At 37.9% G+C, this 24258-nt stretch overlaps 1 protein-coding gene across 1 annotated transcript in view; it reads left to right on the top strand.

The window, feature by feature from the left end:
- Positions 1–233: 233 nt before the first annotated feature.
- LOC115224668 (methionine adenosyltransferase 2 subunit beta-like) overlaps positions 234–24258 on the top strand; it is a 44798-nt gene continuing 20773 nt past the window's right edge. The window contains exons 1-3 of the mRNA XM_036513694.1: positions 234–272; positions 18031–18224; positions 22529–22753. Coding sequence (XP_036369587.1) covers positions 18057–18224; positions 22529–22753 — 393 coding nt within the window. The 5' untranslated portion in view covers positions 234–272; positions 18031–18056. The remainder of the gene's footprint in view (positions 273–18030; positions 18225–22528; positions 22754–24258) is intronic.

Genomic DNA, 24258 nt, shown 5'->3' on the forward strand with positions numbered 1-24258 from the left:
ATCTAACTTATTGATTTATCTATCTATCTATCTATCTAACTATCTATTGATCTATCTATCTATCCATCTAACCCTAACCCTAACCCTATCTATCTATCTATCTATCTATCCATCTAACTATCTATCTATCTATCTATCTATCTATCTATCTATCTATCTATCTATCTATCTATCTATCTATCTATCTATCTCTCACCTTCTTGCAACCTGCTGCTACTAAGCCATTCCATTGGTGACAGTTGCCTGTACTACATGTCATCTCTACCGAGAAGGTAACCGCTTCCCACACTTGCTGATCAATTGTTTTTGTCCCATTTTGTCTCCTGTTTTTATTCGTTACTGTTTCCAATTTTATCTTTGTCTCTTGTTTTCCTATTCGTCTCTGTTGTCACATTCTTTCCTTCTACCAAGGAAATCTAATGCCCATAGCTTAGCTTTTCCTTGGGGCTGGCCGTTTTGGAGCAAATCTCAGAATTAAACAGCCAAAATTTGCCATGATGAATCGGTTTCTGACTAAAGAATGAAGGCTCTGAATGACTGTCTGTTTTCCGTGTTCGTCAATTCGTGAATTTCACGTTCTTTATATATAAAGTTTTATTTATTATATATATATATATCTACATTATCTTATCTACATTATTGAATTTACAATTAGACTGAGCAGTCTAATTGTAAATTCAATAATGTAGATAAGATTTCTAGTCGTAAAAGTATTATTGATAACAAACATAACTTACGCACCGATACAAAGCGAATGAAGGCAGATAACCTTTATTTAATCCCCTATTATCGATCTAAAAGTAAATATAACACCTTCAAAAGTAATTACGCTATGAATACTAGTAAAAATATTTGGTTAATAATTCCTTACGGGAGACAAATTAAATCTAATCTCCCACTGCTGTTTCGTCAAGCTATTGCTAGGAATTTTCCAAACAATTCTAGATATTATTCTATAATTAATTCACATAAGGTTAGGATAGGTTTTTCAAACACAAATAAATCTCTTGCAAATTATATCTTCTCATAATAACAAACTGTTAAATATTAATACATTTACTAATACTAACATTAATTTAGCTAATACCATCCAACCCTCTAGAAATATTAATAACAAGGTTATTGTATCTGAAGTCAATTCCAATAGAATTAAATTTATGTCAAGTAACTCTAAGATTAAAAATTCTATATACCAGTGTATAATCACTACTCGTAATAAAGTACGATTTTACATTGGAAGCAAATCGTTAGAGTTATCTAAAAGAATTTCTATCCATTACTCAACATTTAGGGATAGAAATAAACGGAATAGTACTGGTCTCAGCAAACTGATTTGAGATTTAAAAGACCACAATGAACAATTTCATTTAGAATGGTTGATCCTCTCAATTTCGATACCATATGACAAAGGCAAGAAATTCTGTCTTCTCTGCAATTCTGAGCTATTTTTCATTATTTTTTCTAAAAATACTCTAGTAAACACGGTTATAGAGCGAGCATACAGATGTAAGCATTGGCAAAAACATACATTTAGTGCATATAAGTAGTCTCTATCATTATATATAATTAAACTTTAATTTCCTTTATATTTAACATTCACTATTAATATCCCTACTCTTTCTGTTAGCTACTTATGACGTTATATCATATAACGTTTTTTTAAACAATATTAATAGCGTTCTGTCTATCGCTATACGAATCCATCATTTTTTGCTAAAATGTCGTATTGAAGAGTTTCGTTTTTTTCCCTTTCCCGAAGAGAAGATTGCATTGTTTATACCATTTATTCTTTTGAATAGTATCAGTGGAATTTTTGAAACATGTGTCGAAAGTAAAAATATTTGTTTACACCTGCGTTAACTCCATTTTATATATATATATATATATGGCGGTGCCCCAGCATAATGGCGGTGCCCCAGCATAATGGCGGTGCCCCAGCATGGCCACATCTCATTAGCTGAAACTGGAAAAATCAAAAATCGAAAAATCATATATATATACTAGCTGAAGTTGACCCGCTCTACGTGCGGGTAAGAGTGTGGGTGTTACTTTCTGTTGCTTCCTTTCAGCACGTAAAAAGCACCATCCGAACGTGGCCGATTGCAGCACCGCCTTGACTTGCTTCTGTGCCGGTGGCACAAAAAATGCACCAACCGATCGTTGCCACTGCGAGCCCCCCTGGCACCAGTGCCGGCGGCACGAAAAAAGCACTCACTACACTCACAGAGTGGTTGGCGTTAGGAAGGTCATCCACCTGTAGAAACACTGCCAGATCAGACTGGAGCCTGGTGCAGCCTCCTGGCTTCCGAGACCCCGGTCACACTGTCCAACCCGTGCTAGCACGGAAAATGGACGTTAAACGATGATGATGATGATGATGATGATTCTCCGTATTTGTTTCTCTCTCCTTTCTCTCTCACTTTCCCACTCTCTTACTTTTCTTTTCTCTCGGACTCTCCCTCGCTTTCTCTTACTCTCTATCTTTATCTATCTCTCTCCCATTTATAAACAACAGAAGATCTTGAGTAAGTTGAGAAATAAAATATTTAGAAAGATCAATCAGAAATATGAGGCAGTGACAATGGAAAGGTCTGCTTCAAGGCAGACAGCAAAACGCTAACATTTAAAAGGGACAGACGAACTTGCGAGCTGAAGAAAAATAATAAAATATTGGAAACCAAAGTTTGAAGGGATAGAATCTGAGGATAGTAGAGTCACCATGGCTGGCATTTGTTAACGACGGACAGCAACGTAGTGACAGTTTAACGGCTGGCGTAAAATTTTGAACTTGATGTAAAAGAAAATTCGTAAACACCAAGTTTTGAAGTGATTTTTCTCACGACAGTAGACTCACCATGGCAAGCATTCAAAACTTCTTTATCATGGACGGCAACACATTGACAATTAAAAGGCTGGCGCAAATTTTTTAGCTTGATGTAACAGAGAATTCCTAAACACCCGCTCCTTGAAATTTTAATCCCCTTCCAGCCCCATTTAGACCCCTTTTCACATTTTGGTTAATATAACCCGATTTCATTCGGGTCTACTGGGGCCACATTTTATAAGATGAGGAATTTTGTCCTAGAGGTGACGCCTTTCATTTGAGGAACAAAATAGTTGTCATGCAAACTTGTCAGCACCTTTAACATAGGTGTGCATATTTTCAGCTGAATCGACCGACTACGTAATGCACACATTATATATATATATGTGTATATATATATATATATGTGTGTGTGTGTGCACGCATTATATATACAAATGTATACAAATGAGATATATATCTGTATAAATTAAATTAGAGATAAAACCACTAATAGGCAAATCAAACAGTGAAAAACCAAAAACAAAAAAAAAGAAAATATAACATGGAAAATATATCTATATATATAAAACTGTAGTTGTGTGAGTGTCTGTCCCCTTCGATTTAGATTCCTAACTACTCCCACATTTTGCGGTGCAGTTTAACCAAATTCGGGTATCTTATAGTCGTGATTCATATCGAGCCCGTCTGGGTATTAGCGCGCGTCTACGATGAGTCTACGATTTTAAAAATAATTTAACATCATTTTTTATTCCATTTTAATGCATATTTTTTCGTGTGTCGATGGCGGCGGAGTTGGCGTCCACGCTCACACCTGCACCTGTGTTGCTTCTCCCCCTTCTTCCCTCCCTCGTGAAGCTGTGGGGATGGGAGTGTAAGGAAATCAACGTCGTAATGCGTTGTGAAGGAGACTAGCGTTCTTTTAGAACAACGACTTCATGGCTTGAAGTCGCCAAAACAGAAATCGCTAAAAAAGCTGAAACAGATCCACAAAAACGGCAAAAACCGCCACACATGGCAGGTTTCCTGTGCAAACAATTTGCACAACCGAATGTTTTAGTTGTTGCACAAATCTTTATATATAAAAGTAAGGTTGTGTGACTGTCTCCTACGATTTAGATTCCTAACTACTCCCACATTTTGCGGTGCAGTTTAACCAAAACCGGGTATCTTATAGTCGTGATTCATATCGAGCCCTTCTGGGTATTAGCGCGCGTCTACGATGAGTCCACGATTTAAAAAAAAATTAACCATCATTTTTTATTCCATTTTAATGCATTTTTCGCTATTATGTAAGGGAAGTAACTCTCTAAAAATGTCTACGATGAGTCAACGATTAAAAAAAAAATTACCATCATTTTTTATTCCATTTTAATGCATTTTTCGCTATTATATAAGGGAAGTAACTCTCTAAAAATGTCTACGATGATTCAACGATTTAAAAAAAAATTACTATCATTTTTTATTCCATTTTTAATGCATTTTTTGCAATTATTTTTGCTATAACTCACTAAAAATGCTTATATAGTTATTTCCCTTACAAACCCGAGCAACGCCGGGCGATACTGCTAGTAAAATATAAAATTGAAAAATTGAAATTATTTAAATTGAAAATAAAAATTATTAAATTATATTTAAAATTTGTTTAAAAATATATATAACTATGAAAAAGTATGAAAAAGTTTAATATACATAAATACAGATATATACACTTTGTATATATACATTATATATACATATTTATATATAGAACACACACACACACACATACATTATATATACATATTTATATATAGAACACACACACACACACATACATTATATATACATATTTATATATAGAACACACACACACACACATACATTTATATACATATTTATATATAGAACACACACACATACATTATATATATACATATTTATATATAGAACACATACACACACACATACATTATATATACATATTTATATATAGAACACACACACACACACATACATTATATATACATATTTATATATAGAACACACACACACACACCACACACACACACACATATATAAATGAACGCAAGAATATCTGATTCATAATATTTGTTCTCATGCTCGTGTGTTGTTTGTTGGTGACAAACATATACTGAAAAGAACGCCGCCGAAGTGATAGGAAGGTAGGAAACAGAGTCAGTGAAAAAGAAAGGAAATAGCGATAGTGACAGATACTTTAAATAACGGTAGTGGACTTCTGAAAGTTATGAAGAGGAGTAAAGGGGGAAAGGAGGAAATAGGGTGAGTGAGGAAGATGGCCCCTAGCAACCACACCTTTTAAGATAGGGATTTTTAAGGTAGCCCACGAGCATCGTCACCTCATTCTACATGTCCCTGTAAATTTTGGAGCGAATCGGACGGGATGTAGTGGCATTGAAAGCGATCCAAGCGGTAAAAACGCATTTCAGTTTTATATATAGAGACTAGCTGAAGGTGACCCGCTCAACGCGCGGGTAAGAGTGTGGTTGTTACTTTCTGTTGCTTCCTTTCAGCACGTAAAATGCACCATCCGAACGTGGCGGATTGCAGCGCCGCCTTGACTGGCTTCTGTGCTGGTGGCACGTAAAAAGCACCAACCGATCGTGGCCGCTGCCAGCCCCCCTGGCACCTGTGCAGGCGGCACGAAAAAAGCACCCACTACACTCACAGAGTGGTTGGCGTTAGGAAGGGCATCCACCTGTCGAAACACTGCCAGATCAGACTGGAGCCTGGTGCAGCCTCCTGGCTTCCCAGACCCCTGTCAAACTGTCCAACCCGTGCTAGCACGGAAAACGGACGTTAAACGATGATGATGATGATGATGATGATTCTCCCTCTTTGTTTCTTTCTCCTTTCTCTCTCACTTTCCCACTCTCTTACTCTTCCTTTCTCTCGGACTCTCCCTCGCTTTCTCTTACTCTCTATCTTTATCTATCTCTCTCCCATTTATAAACAACAAAATATCTTGAGTAAGTTGAGAAATAAAATATTTAGAAAGATCAATCATAAATATCAGGCAGTTACAAACGAAAGGTCTGCTTCAAGACAGACAGCAAAACACTAACATTTAAAAGGGACAGACGAACTTGCGAGCTGAATAAAAATAATAAAATATTGGAAACCAAAGTTTGAAGGGATAGAATTTGAGGATAGTAGAGTCACCATGGCTGGCATTTCTTAACGACGGACAGCAACGTATTGACCGTTCAACGGCTGGCGTAAAATTTTGAACTTGATGTAAAAGAAAATCCCTAAAAACCAAGTTTTGACTTGATTCTTTCTCACGACAGTAGACTCACGATGGCAAGCATTCAAAACTTCTGCATTATGGACGGCAACACATTGACGATTAAAAGGCTGGAGCAAATTTTTTAGCTTGATGTAACAGAGAATTGCTAAACACCTGCTCCTTTAAATTTTAATCCCCTTCCAGCCCCATTTATACCCCTTTTCACCTTTTGGTTAATATAACCCGATTTCATTTGGGTCTACTGGGGCCACATTTTATAAGATGAGGACTCAACCAAGTTTCCCAAGTTCTGGTCATAGACCATAGAACACTCAACCAAGTTTTCCCGATTTCTGGTCATAGACCATAGAACAGTCAAGCAAGTTTCCCGAGTTCTGGTCATAGACCATAGAACACTCAACCAAGTTTCCCGAGTTCTGGTCATAGACCATAGAACACTAAACCAAGTTTCCCGAGTTCTGGTCATTTGCAGAATAAATAGAGACGGCGGAGGTGGCAGACGTCGTTGCAATGTAAACATGATTTGTTTTAAGAGAAAGATTGTCCAGATTGTGTGTTGGTGGTGGCGATGATAATTATCTTTATGAATGGAGATAAAGAGAAATTGAAGGGGAGTTAGAGGTAGAAAGAAAAGGTGTAAATTTTGGAGTGAATCCGACGGGATGTAGTGGGCTTTAACCCCGGCAAAAAAATAATATCTGTTGCGTTTCTGAAAGAGGTGAAGTAGGAATAGTGAAACTTTTGCGGCTGTCATTGATAGACTCGTTGTAGAATAAATAGAGATGGCGAAAAAAGAGAGAGCTCGAGAAAGAAAAGGTGATATATGAAAGGGAGGACGGGAAAATGAAATATTTTGCAATGTAAACATGATTTGTTTTAAGAGAAAGATTGTCATGATTGTGTGTTGGTGGTGGCGATGATAATTATCATTAGGAAAAAGAGTGAGTGAGTGAGGAAGACATATACATTAGTTGTGGCGATGATAATTCTAGACCCCTTTTCACATTTTGATGAAGAGAACCCGATTTCATTCGGGTGTACTGGGGCCACATATAGGTGTGTGTGTGTGTGTGTGTGTGTGTGTGTGTGTGTGTGTGTGCACGCTGTAGAAATTAAATTAGAGATAAAACCACTAATAGGGAAATGAAACAGTAAAAAACCAAAAACAAAAACATAAAAATAAAAATATATTAGATATATGTATATATATATATGTGTGTGTGTGTGTTGACAGGTAGACAATAGAATGCGATGGCGATGGGGATGGCGAGTAATATTTGTTACTGTCCATGAACGCTGATAGATACATGAGTAAAATGTATAGGAAGGTAAGAGATAGAGTGAGTGAAAATGTTCTTGGAAGAGAGTAAATAGCGACAAAGTGATTTGAGGAAGACTTTACATTAAATAACGGTAGTTGCATTGTCAAATGAAGAGGAGTGACAGAGTACTGGAGGAAATAGGGTGAGGTAGGAAGATGGCCCTAGCAACCACACCTTTTAAGATAGGGATTTCTAAGGTAGCCCACGCGCATCGTCACCTCATTCTACATGTCCCTGTAAATTTTGGAGCGAATCGGACGGGATGTAGTGGCATTGAAAGCGAACCAAGCGGTAAAAACGCATTTCAGTTTTATATATAGAGATATATATATATATATATATATATATATATACATATATATACACATTATATACACGTGCGTGTATTTATGTATGTATCTTTTAAATTCATTTAGGCAACGTTAGGGGTAAGCAAATAAAGCCCCTATTTCATTATGCTAGTTACCGTTTAAACGTACGTATCGATGTATTGAATATTTATAAATTCCATTTTGGTATTATTGCTATGATGTGCATGTGTGTGTTTGTGCTTGTGTATGTGTCTTGTGTATGTGCGTGTATATATTTATGTACTTACATGTATGGGTATAATATATATATATATACAAAGAGCAATAAGATTCAAGTTATTTAAAAAATTTACTTGAATATGGTACCTAACTTAGATGCACCAAAAAAAAACTATACTGATTTAACAATACAGTTGTGGGGTGATTATAGCGAGAAGAAGCAACAAGAATGGATAGGTTTTTAGTACGATCGTTTCATACAAGGACGGTTTTCTGTGATAAGACTATACATCATCTTTAGGAACTTAAGGAACTTTAATGAACTTTAGAATCGTTTAATTATCTACATTACTTCATGAGTGCCTCAACACTAGGATGTCTAGAAACTTACATGTATTTTAGCTGATGAGTACGGGACTCGTTTATATGCTGTAATCTTTGCAACTTTTAATAAACCTGTCCTTGTATGAAACGATCGTACTAAAAACCTATCCATTCTTGTTGCTTCTTCTCGTATATATATATATATATATATCGGAAGGTTTGGAGATGATGTACAGGTATTATATATTAGAAAAATTGAGGTAATCAGATCAGATGGTTCATATTTGTAGATATTTATTTATATATTACATTTTTTACATATATATCATATCATTCGGATTAGCGCTTGCTCCCATTCTAGTGGGTTTTCAAATCAAATCAGTTGTGGGTAGTTTGAACCTTTTTATAGTTTCGTAGTAGTGGTTGAGGAGGAAGTGAGGCAGAGAGAAAATATGTGTGTATGTGTGTGTGTGTGTGTGTGTGTGTGCGTGTGTGTGTGTGTGTGTGGGCATTTATATCTGAGAGTGAAGAAGTGTTATTTCCGTTGGTCTGCTGGACCCCCTGTGGTTTTATAAGAACTTTGGCTGTCCATTTCAATGTCACTGAGTGTGTGTTGTGCATAGGTTGGCCTGGAAAATGTCATTTGGGGTCACACTTTCTATGATCATTCTGTGGAGGTGTGTGTGTGTGTGTGTCTCTGTGTGTCTGTGTGTGTTTTTGTGTGTGTGTGTGTGTGTGTGTGTGTATGTGTGTGTGTGTGTGTCTGTGTGTTTGGAGAAGGGGAGAGAGACAAAAAGAGAAAAGGGAAAATAAAAATAATAATAATAAAAATAAAAAATTAAAAAAAATTAAAAAAATAAAAATAAAAATAAAATAAAAACAAAAAATAAAAAATAAAATAAAAAAATATAAAGAATAAATAAAAATATAAAGAATAAAAAATAAAAAAATAAAAATAAAAATAAAAATAAAAATAAGGGAGGAAGTGGAGAAGAAAAAATATTTTTGTGTGTTGATATTTATACCAACACATATATATACACACACACAGACTTATACATAAAATATTTGAAAAAACCTTTTTATCGGTTCAAAATGAACAACCAAATTATACCATCTTGAAAGTTGTATGTCATAGGAAAGTTAAAACTAAAGTGACAATTAAAGGGTAAAGATGGAAGTGAATTATAAAGATAATAATATAATATGATGTATATAACAGGCAATACACACATCTACACACACACAGATTTTTCCTTCAATGTATGTTGAGTAAAGTTTCAGCCATTTAATTTGGGGGAGAACTTAGCTATGAAATGTTTTTCCATATTCCTCCTGAAGGGGGTGTCATTCTTCGGACACTTGTAGAAGGGAAATATCTTAAATTTTCCTTCTCCACATGTAGCTAGGTGTGTGCTTAGTGGTATTTTGCGTAGTTCTTCCTGCCGAATATGTTGTCGGTGGATCCTGGCTCGCTGGCACAAAGAATTACCAGTTTCTCCTACGTAATTCTCCTTGCATGTGGGGCAGGTTATGCAGTATATGACGTTCTGCGTCTTGCAGTTCATATCTGCATTTACTTTGAATATGACACCATTTTTAAATCTTATCTCTCTGTTGCTCTCTATGTATTGTAGGTGGGGTTGCTGCAGGTCCCACATCTACCATCTCCGCACTCTTTTGCAAAGAATTCCGTTTTAGTTTCTGAAGAGAATTTCGCTCTTGTTAGGTGTTTTTTTAGGTTTTTGTCCTGTCGTCTACTGTTTTTTATGCTATATTTGTTTAATATGTTTTTCATTTTGGGGCTCTGTAAGGCTATTGGTAGGTTGAATGTATGGTTTGGAAGATGTTGGTAACTCCAGGTTTGTGTGTTTATAAAGGGGATAGTGTTTTCTTTGTTTTTGTTTTGGGTGTCCTGAGTTGTGTGATGTCTAGTTTTAATGCTCTTGTGATTCCATTTTCTATTAGTTTAAGGGGGTATTTTTGCTCTAGGAGGAAGCTTTTGAGTTCATCTAGTCTTATTAATCGTATTTGTGAATCAGTTACTATGCTACATATTCGTCGTGCCATACTATATGGGATGTTTCTTTTTGTGGGGATGGGTGGCAGGAGTGGAAATTTAAGTATTGATGTGTGTCAGTTTTTTTGTAGTGGATGTCTGTTGTGACGATGGAGTTGTATTTTGATGTTGATGTCTAGGAAGGGAAGTTCGTTGTGGCTGGTATCTATTGTGAAATTGATAGATGGGTGCAGCGTATTGAGGATGTTGTGGAATGTTTGTAGGTCCTCTTCTGATCTGTTCCAAAAGATGAAACAGTCATCGAGGTAGCGTTTCCACTTTTTCTTGATGTCTTCTCTGAAGTCGTGTTCGAAGACTTTCCCTATTTCGTCATATAGTTTTTTCTCCAGGAAGCCCATCACTAGGTTGGCATATGAAGGTGCGAATTTTGTACCCATAGTCGTGCCTTCATATGCCAACCTTCATATGCCAACCTAGTGATGGGCTTCCTGGAGAAAAAACTATATGACGAAATAGGGAAAGTCTTCGAACACGACTTCAGAGAAGACATCAAGAAAAAGTGGAAACGCTACCTCGATGACTGTTTCATCTTTTGGAACAGATCAGAAGAGGACCTACAAACATTCCACAACATCCTCAATACGCTGCACCCATCTATCAATTTCACAATAGATACCAGCCACAACGAACTTCCCTTCCTAGACATCAACATCAAAATACACAACTCCATCGTCACAACAGACATCCACTACAAAAAAACTGACACACATCAATACTTAAATTTCCACTCCTGCCACCCATCCCACACAAAAAGAAACATCCCATATAGTATGGCACGACGAATATGTAGCATAGTAACTGATTCACAAATACGATTAATAAGACTAGATGAACTCAAAAGCTTCCTCCTAGAGCAAAATACCCCCTTAAACTAATAGAAAATGGAATCACAAGAGCATTAAAACTAGACATCACACAACTCAGGACACCCAAAACAAAAAACAAAGAAAACACTATCCCTTTTATAAACACACACAACCCTGGAGTTACCAACATCTTCCAAACCATACATTCAAACCTACCAATAGCCTTACAGAGCCCCAAATGAAAAACATATTAAACAAATATAGCATAAAAAACAGTAGACGACAGGACAAAACCTAAAAAAACACCTAACAAGAGCGAAATTCTCTTCAGAAACTAAAACGGAATTCTTTGCAAAAGAGTGCGGAGATGGTAGATGTGGGACCTGCAGCAACCCCACCTACAAATACATAGAGAGCAACAGAGAGATAAGAGATTTAAAAATGGTGTCATATTCAAAGTAAATGCAGATATGAACTGCAAGACGCAGAACGTCATATACTGCATAACCTGCCCCACATGCAAGGAGAATTACGTAGGAGAAACTGGTAATTCTTTGTGCCAGCGAGCCAGGATCCACCGACAACATATTCGGCAGGAAGAACTACGCAAAATACCACTAAGCACACACCTAGCTACATGTGGAGAAGGAAAATTTAAGATATTTCCCTTCTACAAGTGTCCGAAGAATGACACCCCCTTCAGGAGGAATATGGAAAAACATTTCATAGCTAAGTTCTCCCCCAATTAAATGGCTGAAACTTTACTCAACATACATTGAAGGAAAAATCTGTGTGTGTGTAGATGTGTGTATTGCCTGTTATATACATCATATTATATTATTATCTTTATAATTCACTTCCATCTTTACCCTTTAATTGTCACTTTAGTTTTAACTTTCCTATGACATACAATTTCAAGATGGTATAATTGGTTGTTCATTTTGAACCGATAAAAAGTTTTTTCAAATATTTTATGTATAAGTCTGTGTGTGTGTATATATATGTGTTGGTATAATATCAACACACAAAAATTTTTTCTTCTCCACTTCCTCCCTTATTTTTATTTTTATTTTTATTTTTATTTTTTATTTTTTATTCTTTATATTTTTATTTATTCTTTATATTTTTTTATTTTATTTTTATTTTTTGTTTTTATTTTATTTTATTTTATTTTTTTAATTTTTTATTTTTTATTTTATTATTATTATTTTTATTTTCCCTTTTCTCTTTTTGTCTCTCTCCCCTTCTCCAAACACACAGACACACACACACACACATACACACACACACACCACACACACACAAAACACACACAGACACACAGAGACACACACACACACAACACCTCCACAGAATGATCATAGAAAGTGTGACCCCAAATGACATTTGCCAGGCCAACCTATGCACACCACACCAGTGACATTGAAATGGACAGCCAAAGTTCTTATAAAACCACAGGGGGTCCAGCAGACCAACAGAACTAACACTTCTTCACTCTCAGATATAAATGCCCACACACACACACACACACCACACACACACACACACCACACACATACACACATATTTTCTCTCTGCCTCACTTCCTCCTCAACCACTACTACGAAACTATAAAAGGTTCAAACTACCCACAACTGATTTGATTTGAAAACCCACTAGAATGGGAGCAAGCGCTAATCCGAATGATATGATATATATGTAAAAAATGTAATATATAAATAAATATCTACAAATATGAACCATCTGATCTGATTACCTCAATTTTTCTAATATATATATATATATATACACATGCACACACGTCTATGTATGTAAGTATATATCATCATCATCATCATCATCGTTTAGCGTCCGCTTTCCATGCTAGCATGGGTTGGACGGTTCAACTGGGGTCTGGGAAGCCAGAAGGCTGCACCAGGCCCAGTTTGATCTGGCAATGTTTCTACGGCTGGATGCCCTTCCTAACGCCAACCACTCCGTGAGTGTAGTGGGTGCTTTTTACATGCCACCAGCACAGGTACCAGATGAGTCTGGCAAACGGCCACAATCGGATGGTGCTTTTTATGTGCCACCGGCACGGGGGCCAGGCGAGGCTGGCAGCGGCCACAAACGGATGGCGCTTTTTACGTGCCACCAGCACGAGGCCAGTCAGGGCGGGGCTGGCAACAGCCACATTCGGATGGTTCTCTTACGTGCCACCGGCACTGGTAACACATCTGCAATTTCCATTGATCGATTTCCATTCTGATCCTCACTTGCCTCAACAGGTCTTCACTAGTAGAGTTTTGTCCCCCAAGAAGGGAAGGTATGCATACGTAGGCTGGCTCCGTCCCAAGTAGAAGGCCATGGGTTATGGTTTCACTTGTCCTGCCGGGTCTTCTCACGCACAGCATACTTCCAGAGGTCTCGGTCTCTAGTCATTTCCTCTGTGAGACCTAAAGTTCGAAGGTCGTGCTTCACCACTTCGTCCCAGGTTTTCCTGGGTCTGCCTCTTCCACAGGTTCCTTCAACCGCTAGGGTGTGGCACTTTTTCATACAACTATCTTCATCCATTCTCGCCACATGTCCATACCAGCACAAACGTCTCTCTTGCACACCACATCTGATGCTTCTTAGGTCTAGTTTTTCTCTCAAGGTACTTACACTCTATCGAGTATGAATACTGACATTACACATCCATCGGAGCATACTGGCTTCATTTCTTGTGAGCTTATGCATATCCTCAGCAGTCACGGCCCATGTTTCACTGCCCTGTAGCATGGCTGTTCGTACACATGCATCATACAGTCTGCCTTTTACTCTGAGCAAGAGGCCTTTTGTCACCAGCAGAGGTAAGAGCTCTCTGAACTTTGCCCAAGCTATTCTTACTCTAGCAGCTACACTTTCAGCACACCCACCCCCGCTGCTGACTTGGTCACCTAGGTAACGGAAGCTATCAACTATTTCTAGTTTTTCTCCCTGGAAAGTGACAGAAGTTGGTCTCAGAGCATTTTCAGTGTTTATTGTTCTTGAGCATCTGCCACATACAAAAACCATCTTCCTAGTTAGCCTTCCTTTGACATTGCTGCACCTCTTATGTGTCCATAGCTTACACTTGGTGCATCTTATAGAGTTTCTACCTACACCTTTTCTACAGATCGAGCAGGGCCACCTACCTGAAGGCGTTTGTGATTTGTCTACCTTCCTACTTATTAGGACTTTGGTTTTAGCTAGATTGACTCTAAGGCCCTTCGATTCTAGACCTTGCTTCCACACCTGAAACTTCTCCTCGAGTTCTGATAGTGACTCAGAAATTAGAGCAAGGTCATCAGCATAGAGGAGCTCCCAAGGGCATCCTGTCTTGAATTCCTCCGTTATTGCCTGGAGGACTATTATAAATAGGAGGGGGCTGAGGACTGAGCCTTGGTTGACCCCTACCTCTACCCGGAATTCTTCACTGTACTCATTGCCAACCCTCACCTTACTAGCAGCGTCCCTGTACATGGCTCGCACTGCTCTCACTAACCATTCATCTATCCCTAGTTTCCTCATTGACCACCAGATAAGGGATCGGGGGACCCTGTCAAAGGCTTTCTCCATGTCAACAAAAGCCAGGTACAGGGGCTTATCTTTGGCTAGGTATTTCTCCTGCAGCTGCCTTACCAGGAATATAGCATCAGTGGTACTTTTCCCTGGCACGAACTCAAACTGCATCTCATCTAAACTAACTCTCTCTCTAATTAGTTGGGCTATGACCCTCTCTGTAACCTTCATTGCCTGATCCAACAGCTTGATACCTCTGTAATTATTTGTATCTAGGGCGTCACCTTTACCTTTGTAGCAGTTGACTATTATGCTGCTACACCAGTCATTGGGTATGACTCCTTCGTGTTTTACCTGATTAACTATACGGGTGACTAGGCTATAGCCGACACTACCAGATATTTTGAGCATCTCTATAGTGATTCCTGATGGGCCAGGGGCTTTCCCTGTCTTCATGCTTCTAATTGCCTTAACTACCAAGGAACTGTCAACTCAAATAGCTGGTCCCTCTGTTGGGTCAACATTCAGTAGACTCTCTTTATCCCATTCATTTTCTTTATTCAGCAACCTTTCATAGTGGTGTCTCCAAACCTCTCTCTTTGCATCCTCATTTAGCGCAAGTGAACCATCTTCCATGCGAACACACTTCTCTCCTACCACATCACAATTCTCTCTCACACACTGTCTTGCAACGCAAAACACCTCCAGTCTTTGGTCCTCACAGCGCAGAACATTGGCAAATTTTTTCTTATTTGCTTCCCCTCTGGCTAGATAGACCTGTCTCCTAGCTTACCTTTTGGCAGTCTGATACAATTCCCTGCTACCACCATTCTTCCAGTCCTTCCAAGTCTGTCTCTTTTCTCTAATAGCCCTGTCTACAACACTGTTCCACCACCACGTTGCCTTGGGACAAGAGGGGACTTTGCACCAGCCACAGATCTGGTCAGTGGCTCTCAGCAGGTTGTCCCTTAGAAACGTCCAGTTGCCTTCTACCCCATGTGATACTCTATCCCCTTCTACTTCGTCAAAGGCTTCAAGTAGCATGTCCCTAAATCTCTGTCCATTCGCAGGATCTTTAAGCTTCCAGATCCTTCTTCTCCATGTTGGTTGTCTTCTGGTTGTCCTCCTAGTCCTGATCCTAAAGTCACTAACTACCAGTCTATGTTGTGGGGTACATTCTTCGCCTGGGAAGGTTTTGGCATTTATAAGCAGCCATCTCTCCCTTTGCCTAGAAAGGATGTAGTCTATTTGGCTGGTATGTTGGCCCGATTGGTAGGTGACTAGGTGGCTGGTAGGTTTCCTGAAGTTAGTGTTGCAAATCATAAGATTATTTGCATTGCAGAACTCCAGCAGCCTGGTTCCCTCCTCGTTGCGGGAACCATAGCCATAGCCTCCATGTAAGCCATGGAAGCCCCCAGCATGTCGTCCAACATGACCATTGAAGTCACCAGCCACAAAGAGAAGGTCTCTGTCGTTCCTCAACGAGGTAGTCTGCAGTAGAGTGTCATAGAATCGGTCTTTCTGTCCATCTGGTAGCCCCGACTGAGGAGCATAGGCCGATATAATGGTTGCTAAACTATGATGAAGCACTAATCTAATCTTAAGTATTCTGTCACATACTCTGATTACCTCAATTACTTTATCTACCCATTTCTCAGCGATAAGTATACCCACGCCACCAACCCCGTCAGTGTTCCCTGCCCAGAAAATCTTGTACCTGTGTTCCTTGCCTGTGAGGAACCTAGCAGATCCTCCTCTCCTCCTTACTTCTTGCATGCAGCATATATCCACACATCTCTGTTCAAGCATCTTGACTATCTCGCCAGACCTATCTTTCAGTGTGCCAACGTTGAGGGTGCCAACCCTGAGGGTGTGGGAGGTATGGGCCCTAGAGACCCTGGGACAGTGGACAGTAGCTTCATGTACCTGAAAAGAAAGCTCGCATTTGGCAGAATCCATGTGCAAGTAATACAGTAGCCTTCAGTTCAACCTGCATAACACTAGCCTTTCATATTTTGCACTGTATGAACATTACCTTACATAGGTCGAGACTAGGGGTAGGGATGGTGAAAGAGCATTTGCAGTCTTCATGGGAAGCAACCCCGGGATGGCAAAGAATAGGAACTTCCGGCATGTGTGGAGGGGGTGGGAGGGTGGGTGCACCATAAACTAGGAAGAGGTTCTGTTAATCGTGTGAGCAAGAAAGTAGATTTGAAAAATCTGAGAAAGTGAGATTTTTAGGGGAAAGATAAGTGGCTATGAACCAGGAGCAACAGGGAGACAAGACTAAACGAAAAACATATTTGAGCTAGACAGAGTAATGAGAGAATACTGAAAGAATAATTACATGAATGGCATGTTACTGAGCTAGACAGAGTAATGAGAGAATACTGAAAGAAGGTTATAGTGAGAGAGTACTGAAAGAACAATATAATGAGAGAGTAATCGAAGAATAATGAAAGAATAATGATGATACGTGCAAAGATAGAAGGTAGAGGCAAGCGTGGTTGAAAGAAGAATTTCTTAACCTTAACCGTTCATGATCTGTGCGTATTTCTTCGTTAGGGATTTGGAAGCGAGTGGGGTTACCGATAATGCGATCGCTTGTTTATATATGGCGATGGTGGTTATGGAAAGAGGGGGACATAGAGAAACATAGGGAGAGAGATAGGGTTAGTTAGAGAGGGGGGGAGAGAGAGGTGGTCAAGGAACACGTGGGAGGAAGCTGTGTGAGGAACTTTGACTAGCATAGTTGAAAGGGGACAGCAGTGTCGATAATATTTATTATTAAATAAGTATTATCTAATAATAAATACTATCGACACTGCCGAATAATAAATATATATATAATATATATATATATATATATATATATATATATCTTTGTATGTATGTATGCCTCAAGGAACTTATCATCAAACTCATCTGGGTGTCCTGTTTAATTTTCATCTTCTAGGCTGAAATCTCCACTTTTGAATTTTGCAAACCATCTTCTACAAGGTCTTTCATTCAAGCATTCTTTCCCATAAAGTGAGTGTATATTTCGAGTCACTTCGGTCGCAGAGTTTCCTTTTTTGTACTCATAAAGCATTATGTGCCTTAAATGCTCTTTTGATACTTTCATGTTAGAAAGGGCTTTAATTAAAGAAATTTTAATTCTATTATTCTGTAAAATAATTTTTAATTAGTTTAAATGTACAAATGCATAAAAATAATTTTTAATTCCATTAGACATTCTAAAATACTTTTAAATTTCATTCAATTTTAAAAAAGGTAAAATTGGACAGAACTTATGGGATGACCTGATATATGTAAACTAATTTGTTATTTGTGCTTACTGTGACATTTCAGGTAAAGAATATTGTTACTACGAGAGAATGGTTGAAATATTTCCAACACACGTGAAGGATGTCTACATCTGCCACATTAAGCAGTTCAAAGACCATCGTGGAAAGCTCTGTGAATTATTCAACATGGCCAAATATCCAGAAGAAATTAAAAAATTCTTCCCAATTCAACAGATTACTTGCGTGACCAATAGAAAAGTAAGACACGTTTATACACCCATACACATATATATATATATATGTATATATATATGCACATATATATATATATGCACATATATATATATATATATATATATATATATATATATATGCATATATATATATATGCATATATATATATATGTAAATTTTTATCGTTTTACTTGTTTCACCTATTTGGCTGCAACCAGGCTGGGGCACAGCCTCGAAGAGTTTTAGTCAAACAGGTCGACCCAAGGACTTATTTTTTAAAGTATAGAACTTATTCTTTTGATATCTTTTGCCAAACCAGTGAGTTACGAGAGCATAAACACACCAGCATTGGTTGTCAGGCAGTGGTGGAGAACAAATACATGCACGCACACATATATATTCAACGGGCTTCTTTTAGTTTCCGTCTACCAAATGCACTCACAAGGCTTTGATTGGCCCGAGGCTATAGCAGAAGACACTTACCCACGGTGCCACAGAATGGGACTGAACCCAGAACCATGTGGTTAGGAAGCAGGCTTCTTACCACACAGCCACGCTTACACTCATATATATATGTATATATATATATATATATATACATGCACACACAGGGTTATTCAAAAAGAATGAACCCATTTCATTACGCAATATTTTAATAAGGAAAAGCAATAGAAAACTCCAGCTAGGTCACAAGTATTTACTCACAATCAACTTTTATTTTCTGTCTTACAAGTGTTCAATGTGGCCACCACCTGCAGCACAGGCAACATCAATGTGATAAGAGAATCCTTCCCAGATGCATATCAGCATATCATGAACTACTGGGTACTTCTTTGGCTGTCTGGTTGAATGCTTTATCAAAGTTTTCCCATTTCCATTCTATGTTAATATCTTCTGGAATCACCTCAAGCAAAGCAAATTTATTCTTTAGTTCTATAATGAACTTGCTTTTGATATGCTGATACGGGTCTGGGAGAATTCTTTTATCGCATTGATGCTGTCTGTGCTGCAGGTGGTGGCCACATTGAACACTTGTAACACAAGAAATAAAAGTTGATTGTGAGTAAATACTTGTGACCTAGCTGGAGTTTTCTATTGCTTTTCCTTATTAAAATATTGCGTAATGAAATCGGTTCATTCTTTTTGAATAACCCTGTATATGTGTGTATGTGTGTGTATGTGTGTGTGTGTGTGTGTGTAGAAGGTTGAAAAGAAACACACAAGTTGATATATATGGAAAAAAAGTCAAGGTAGAAAATGCTAAAATAATTTTATAAAAAGCATTTCGGTACCAGTTTCAGTCATTGAAACTTTTTCAACTGTAACAATTAAACAATTAAATTTAGAAAAATTAAAAGAAAAGTTTTTTTTAAAGAATATTTGCATAATATTCAAATACAAGGGGCATTTTCCTTGTTTGTGCCTTTCTCTGTCTCTCTTGTTAACTCTTGTGGGTTTACGACTATTATACCAGCTGCATTCTCCTCTTATGCTCCCCTCTCGTTCTCCCTCTTCCTCTTCGTCTTCTTCGCACAAGAGTAAGCAAGAGAGACAGAGCCAGGTAGAAACAAGGAAAATGCCCCTTGTATTTGAATATTATGCAAATATTCTTCTAAACAACTTTTCTTTTAATTTTTCCAAAATTTAATTGTTTTCCATACTTATAGTTGAAAAAGTCTCAATGACTGAAACTGGTACTGAAATGTCTTTTATAAAATTATTTTAGCATTTTCTCTCTTGGTGGCATGTAAAAAGCACCATCCGATCGTGGCCGTTTGCCAGCCTCGTCTGGCACCTGTGCCGGTGGCACATAAAAAGCACCCACTACACTCATGGAGTGGTTGGCGTTAGGAAGGGTATCCAGCCATAGAAACATTGCCAGATCAAACTGGGCCTGGTGCAGCCTTCTGGCTTCCCAGACCCCAGTTGCACCATCCAACCCATGCCAGCATGGAAAGCAGATGCTAAACGATGATGATGATGATGATATATATATATATATATATATATTATATATATATATATATATATATATATACAAGGTTATTAACATCACTATGCCGCAGTGAATCCTTCTCATCATCACCATTTAACAGTGATTTTCCATCCTGGCATGGATTGGATAAGAGCTGGATCAGACTCCAGTATGTTTTGGCATGGTTTCTATGGTCTAATGTTCTTCCTAATTCCAGCCACTTTAGAGAGTATACTGGGGTGCTTTTTATATGGTACCAGCATGGGACCTTTAATGGCAAGGGAGCTTTTTACACGGCACCAGCACAGGTGCTGCTGATGTGGGGTGCTACTTATGTGGTGCCAGCACGGGTGCATGATACAGGGCACCAGCATGGGTGCTTTTTTTGTGGCATCACCAGTGCCTATGGGGTAGACATGTAACTTACAAGACAAGGAGTTCTCAGTTGAAAGAGAGAGTGGAACCAAGAAAAGTAACAGTGTGCCAGGCGAGGGGTTGGGTATGATATAGGGGACAGGGATAGCTGTCTTGCTACAGAGGAAATACTTGGCTACCTGAGTGGGACAAGGAAGGAGAGGGAGGCGGGAAAAGTTTGAGAGAAAGTTAGAGACAGAGAGAGAAAGAGGGAGAGAGAGAAAGAGGGAGAAGAGAAGGAGGGAAGGGTTTACCTATTTCTTTATTACCCACAAGGGGCTAAACACAGAGGGGACAAACGAGGACAGACATAGGTATTAAGTTGATTACATCAACTCCAGTGCGTAACTGGTACTTAATTTATTGACCCCGAAAGGATGAAAAGCAAAGCCGACCTCAGCTGAATTTGAACTCAGAACGTAACGACAGACGAAATACCGCTAAGCATTTTGCCCGGCGTGCTAACGTTTCTGCCAGCTCACTGCCTTTACCTACAGGGAACAGTGACGGTAGTGATGGTAGATATAAGTAGTACAAATAGGACAGAGATGTTCCACTGGAATGTGAGGGGAAATATTTAGAGACAAATGGTGAAAGGAACTGGAGTGGCTGATATGAATTTCTTTCTAGTTCACTGCATACAACCATGGTTTTAATCGACAAAGCTTTCAATATGAACAGGTTTTCTTTTATTTGTTATAGCTCCTTAAAAAAATTTGGTATAATAGAAGAGCAATTTAACCCGTTCGTGTTTGTTGGATATAAAGATTATACATTTTACTGGTCCACTTCATACGAATAATAGAATAGCTTCTCCTTTATAATCCCTGTTCATGCAGTAAAGGTGTGACATTGATCTACTTGTTTATAGCAAGGTCATTTCAAAGTACAGACACAGATATATATATATATATATATATATATACATATATATATATATATATACATATATATATATATATATAAAATTGAATAAGGGTAGAAATTGATATTAATCAATTAAAACCAGTGGCCTAGCATATTAAAAAAATCCGAAGATTAAAATATTTTTTACATACAAAATTAAAATTTAAATCTAAATTTTGTATGTAAAAAATATGTGTGTGTGTGTGTGTGTGGAGGCACAATGGCCCAGTGGTTAGGGCACCTGACTTGCGGTTGTAGGATCGCAGTTTCGATTCCCAGATCAGGCATTGTGAGGGTTTATTGAGCGAAAACACCTAAAGCTCCACAAGGTTCCGGCAGGGGGCGGTGGCGGTCCCTGCTGTACTCTTTAACCACTCTTTCTCCCACTCTTTCAACTGTTGGCCTGCTCGCTTAGCCAGCGGGGTGGCGTCATTTGAAGGCTAAAACAATGCAAAGCGCATTGTGACCAGCAATGTGTAGCAACATCTGATAGCCTGGTCGGTCACGGTGGTCGCAGTGATATATATATATGTGTATATATATATATATATATATATATATATATATATATAATTGTATGTGTATCCAAGGGAAAGACAAAGGGCTGATACAGCTTGGCACCAGTGATGTCACAGCTCATTTTTATTAACGCGCGAGTGGCTGAGCACTCCACAGACATGTGTACCCTTAACGTAGTTCTCGGGGAGATTCAGCATAACACAGAGTGTGACAAGGCTGGCCCTTTGAAATACAAGTGCAATATATATATATATATATATATATATATATATATAGAGAGAGAGAGAGAGAGAGAGAGAGACTAATTTAGTTCATTTTCATTGAGGCCCAAAACTGCCCTAAGAATTTTGTCAAGTCTCAAAACTTTCATATCAGATCCAGACTCTGTTTTTGGCTATGTTTTGTGTGACAATACTCACTCTGTTCTCTCTCTCTCTCTCTCTCTCTTTCACACACACACACACACACACACACTGAGTATAACAATATTTCTTTGATGATTTTATTTTCCCAGTTTGCCCATCGTGGACTCCATATAGCTGCTTACTCAAAACTCTTAACCTGCATCAAAGGTTCAGTTTACGATGTGGTTGTTGACACGCGACCAGACTCCAGCACTTACCTTCAATGGGTAGGTGTAACTCTGAGTGAAGAGAATGGGTACCAGCTACTCGTACCCCCTGACTGTGGACATGGTTACCTAGCCCTGGAGGAGGGCTGTGCAGTTGTCTACTGCCAGGTAAGCTTTCTATTTTCTTTGCTAAATTCCTTTATTCATATCATGTTTATACAAACAAGGTGAGCATACCAATGAAGTTGTAGATTGTGAGTTCAAATCTGTTGGTGCATATTACTCTTTACATGGGTCTATGCAGAACACTTGGGAAAAGCAGGGATCAAATTATCAGGAAAGGTTCAGCCTAAGCCCACACTCTATCAATCATCTTGATGTGATTTGCAATTGGATTCCAACTCTTTATCTTCTGAGTTCAAATGCTACCGAAGTCAACTTTACTTTCATGTTTTGGGGGTTAATAAATAAAGTACCAGTCAAGTGCTGGGGTCAACATAATTAACTAGCACCTTTCTTCCTAAAATTGCAGACCTCATGCCAAAGTTTAAAACCTTTGGTTACTATTGCATCTGGAATATGAAATGATCAACTGGACAAGCTTACTGGTATGGGTAGCCAAGACAAAGCTCTGTTAATATACATAAAATTATTAGTGTCATCAAATATAAACCTCACTGAATGTGGAAGGCTGTTTCTATTGATAATGTGTATTAGACAATTCACTGTTTCTCACAAATCTCACACACACAAGCATATTATATATAGTATATGTATAGTACCCATGTGTAGTGTATACTATGTATATATACAAATTGAGATAGGGGTTGCAAATTCAACCCTCCATGGGATAACATATATCCAATATACTGCTAGTGAAGTACCCAACAAAGTTAATCCATAAATGTTAAGAATTGCGATGCAATTAATTCATTTACTGTATTACATGGGCAAAGGTAAAATTATTTTTACCATAAATTAATAATACAAAATCAGAAAATGGAGAAATACATCTAAATCATTAATCAACTACCAGATAATACCCAATCACATATTATATTTATTTATTTATATCCTCTTATAATGATTGTACCTATTGTATTGTATTACTCATTCATGTACGCTGTTTTGTTTAACCTTAATGTTCTTATGTAGTGGTTCAATAAAGTATGTGATTGGGTATTATCTGGTAGTTGATTAATGATTTAGATGTATTTCTCCATTTTCTGATTTTGTACTATGTATATATATATATATATATATATATATATATATATATATATATATATATATATATATATATATATATATATATATATATATATTACATATGGAAGTGTTTAATTACCCTGTGAGAGAATTTTTGGTCTTTTTTTTTTTTGTCTTTGTCAGTAAATGTTATTTTTTATTTGCCTCAATCTAGAAATCAAAGGAAATCACCACTGTTTCCTTCAAACTTTGCTTTTGTGACCTGGATATCAATGTTTTGAAACTGACCTATTTTCCATTACATTTCAATATCACAGATTTGCTTGTCAGTTGCTTGAGTGAGTTGCTTAGTGGCTGACAATATGAGGGGAAGCTGAAAAGTTCTTGGCTTTAAGGGTATTGTGAAAGGCCTGGTTGAAGGCCCAAACTTTCAAGTTTTTTTACTGGGCTTAGAAAAACTGAAG

The sequence above is a fragment of the Octopus sinensis genome, linkage group LG26, assembly GCF_006345805.1.
Source record: "Octopus sinensis linkage group LG26, ASM634580v1, whole genome shotgun sequence".
NCBI classification, from domain to species: Eukaryota; Metazoa; Mollusca; class Cephalopoda; order Octopoda; family Octopodidae; genus Octopus; species Octopus sinensis.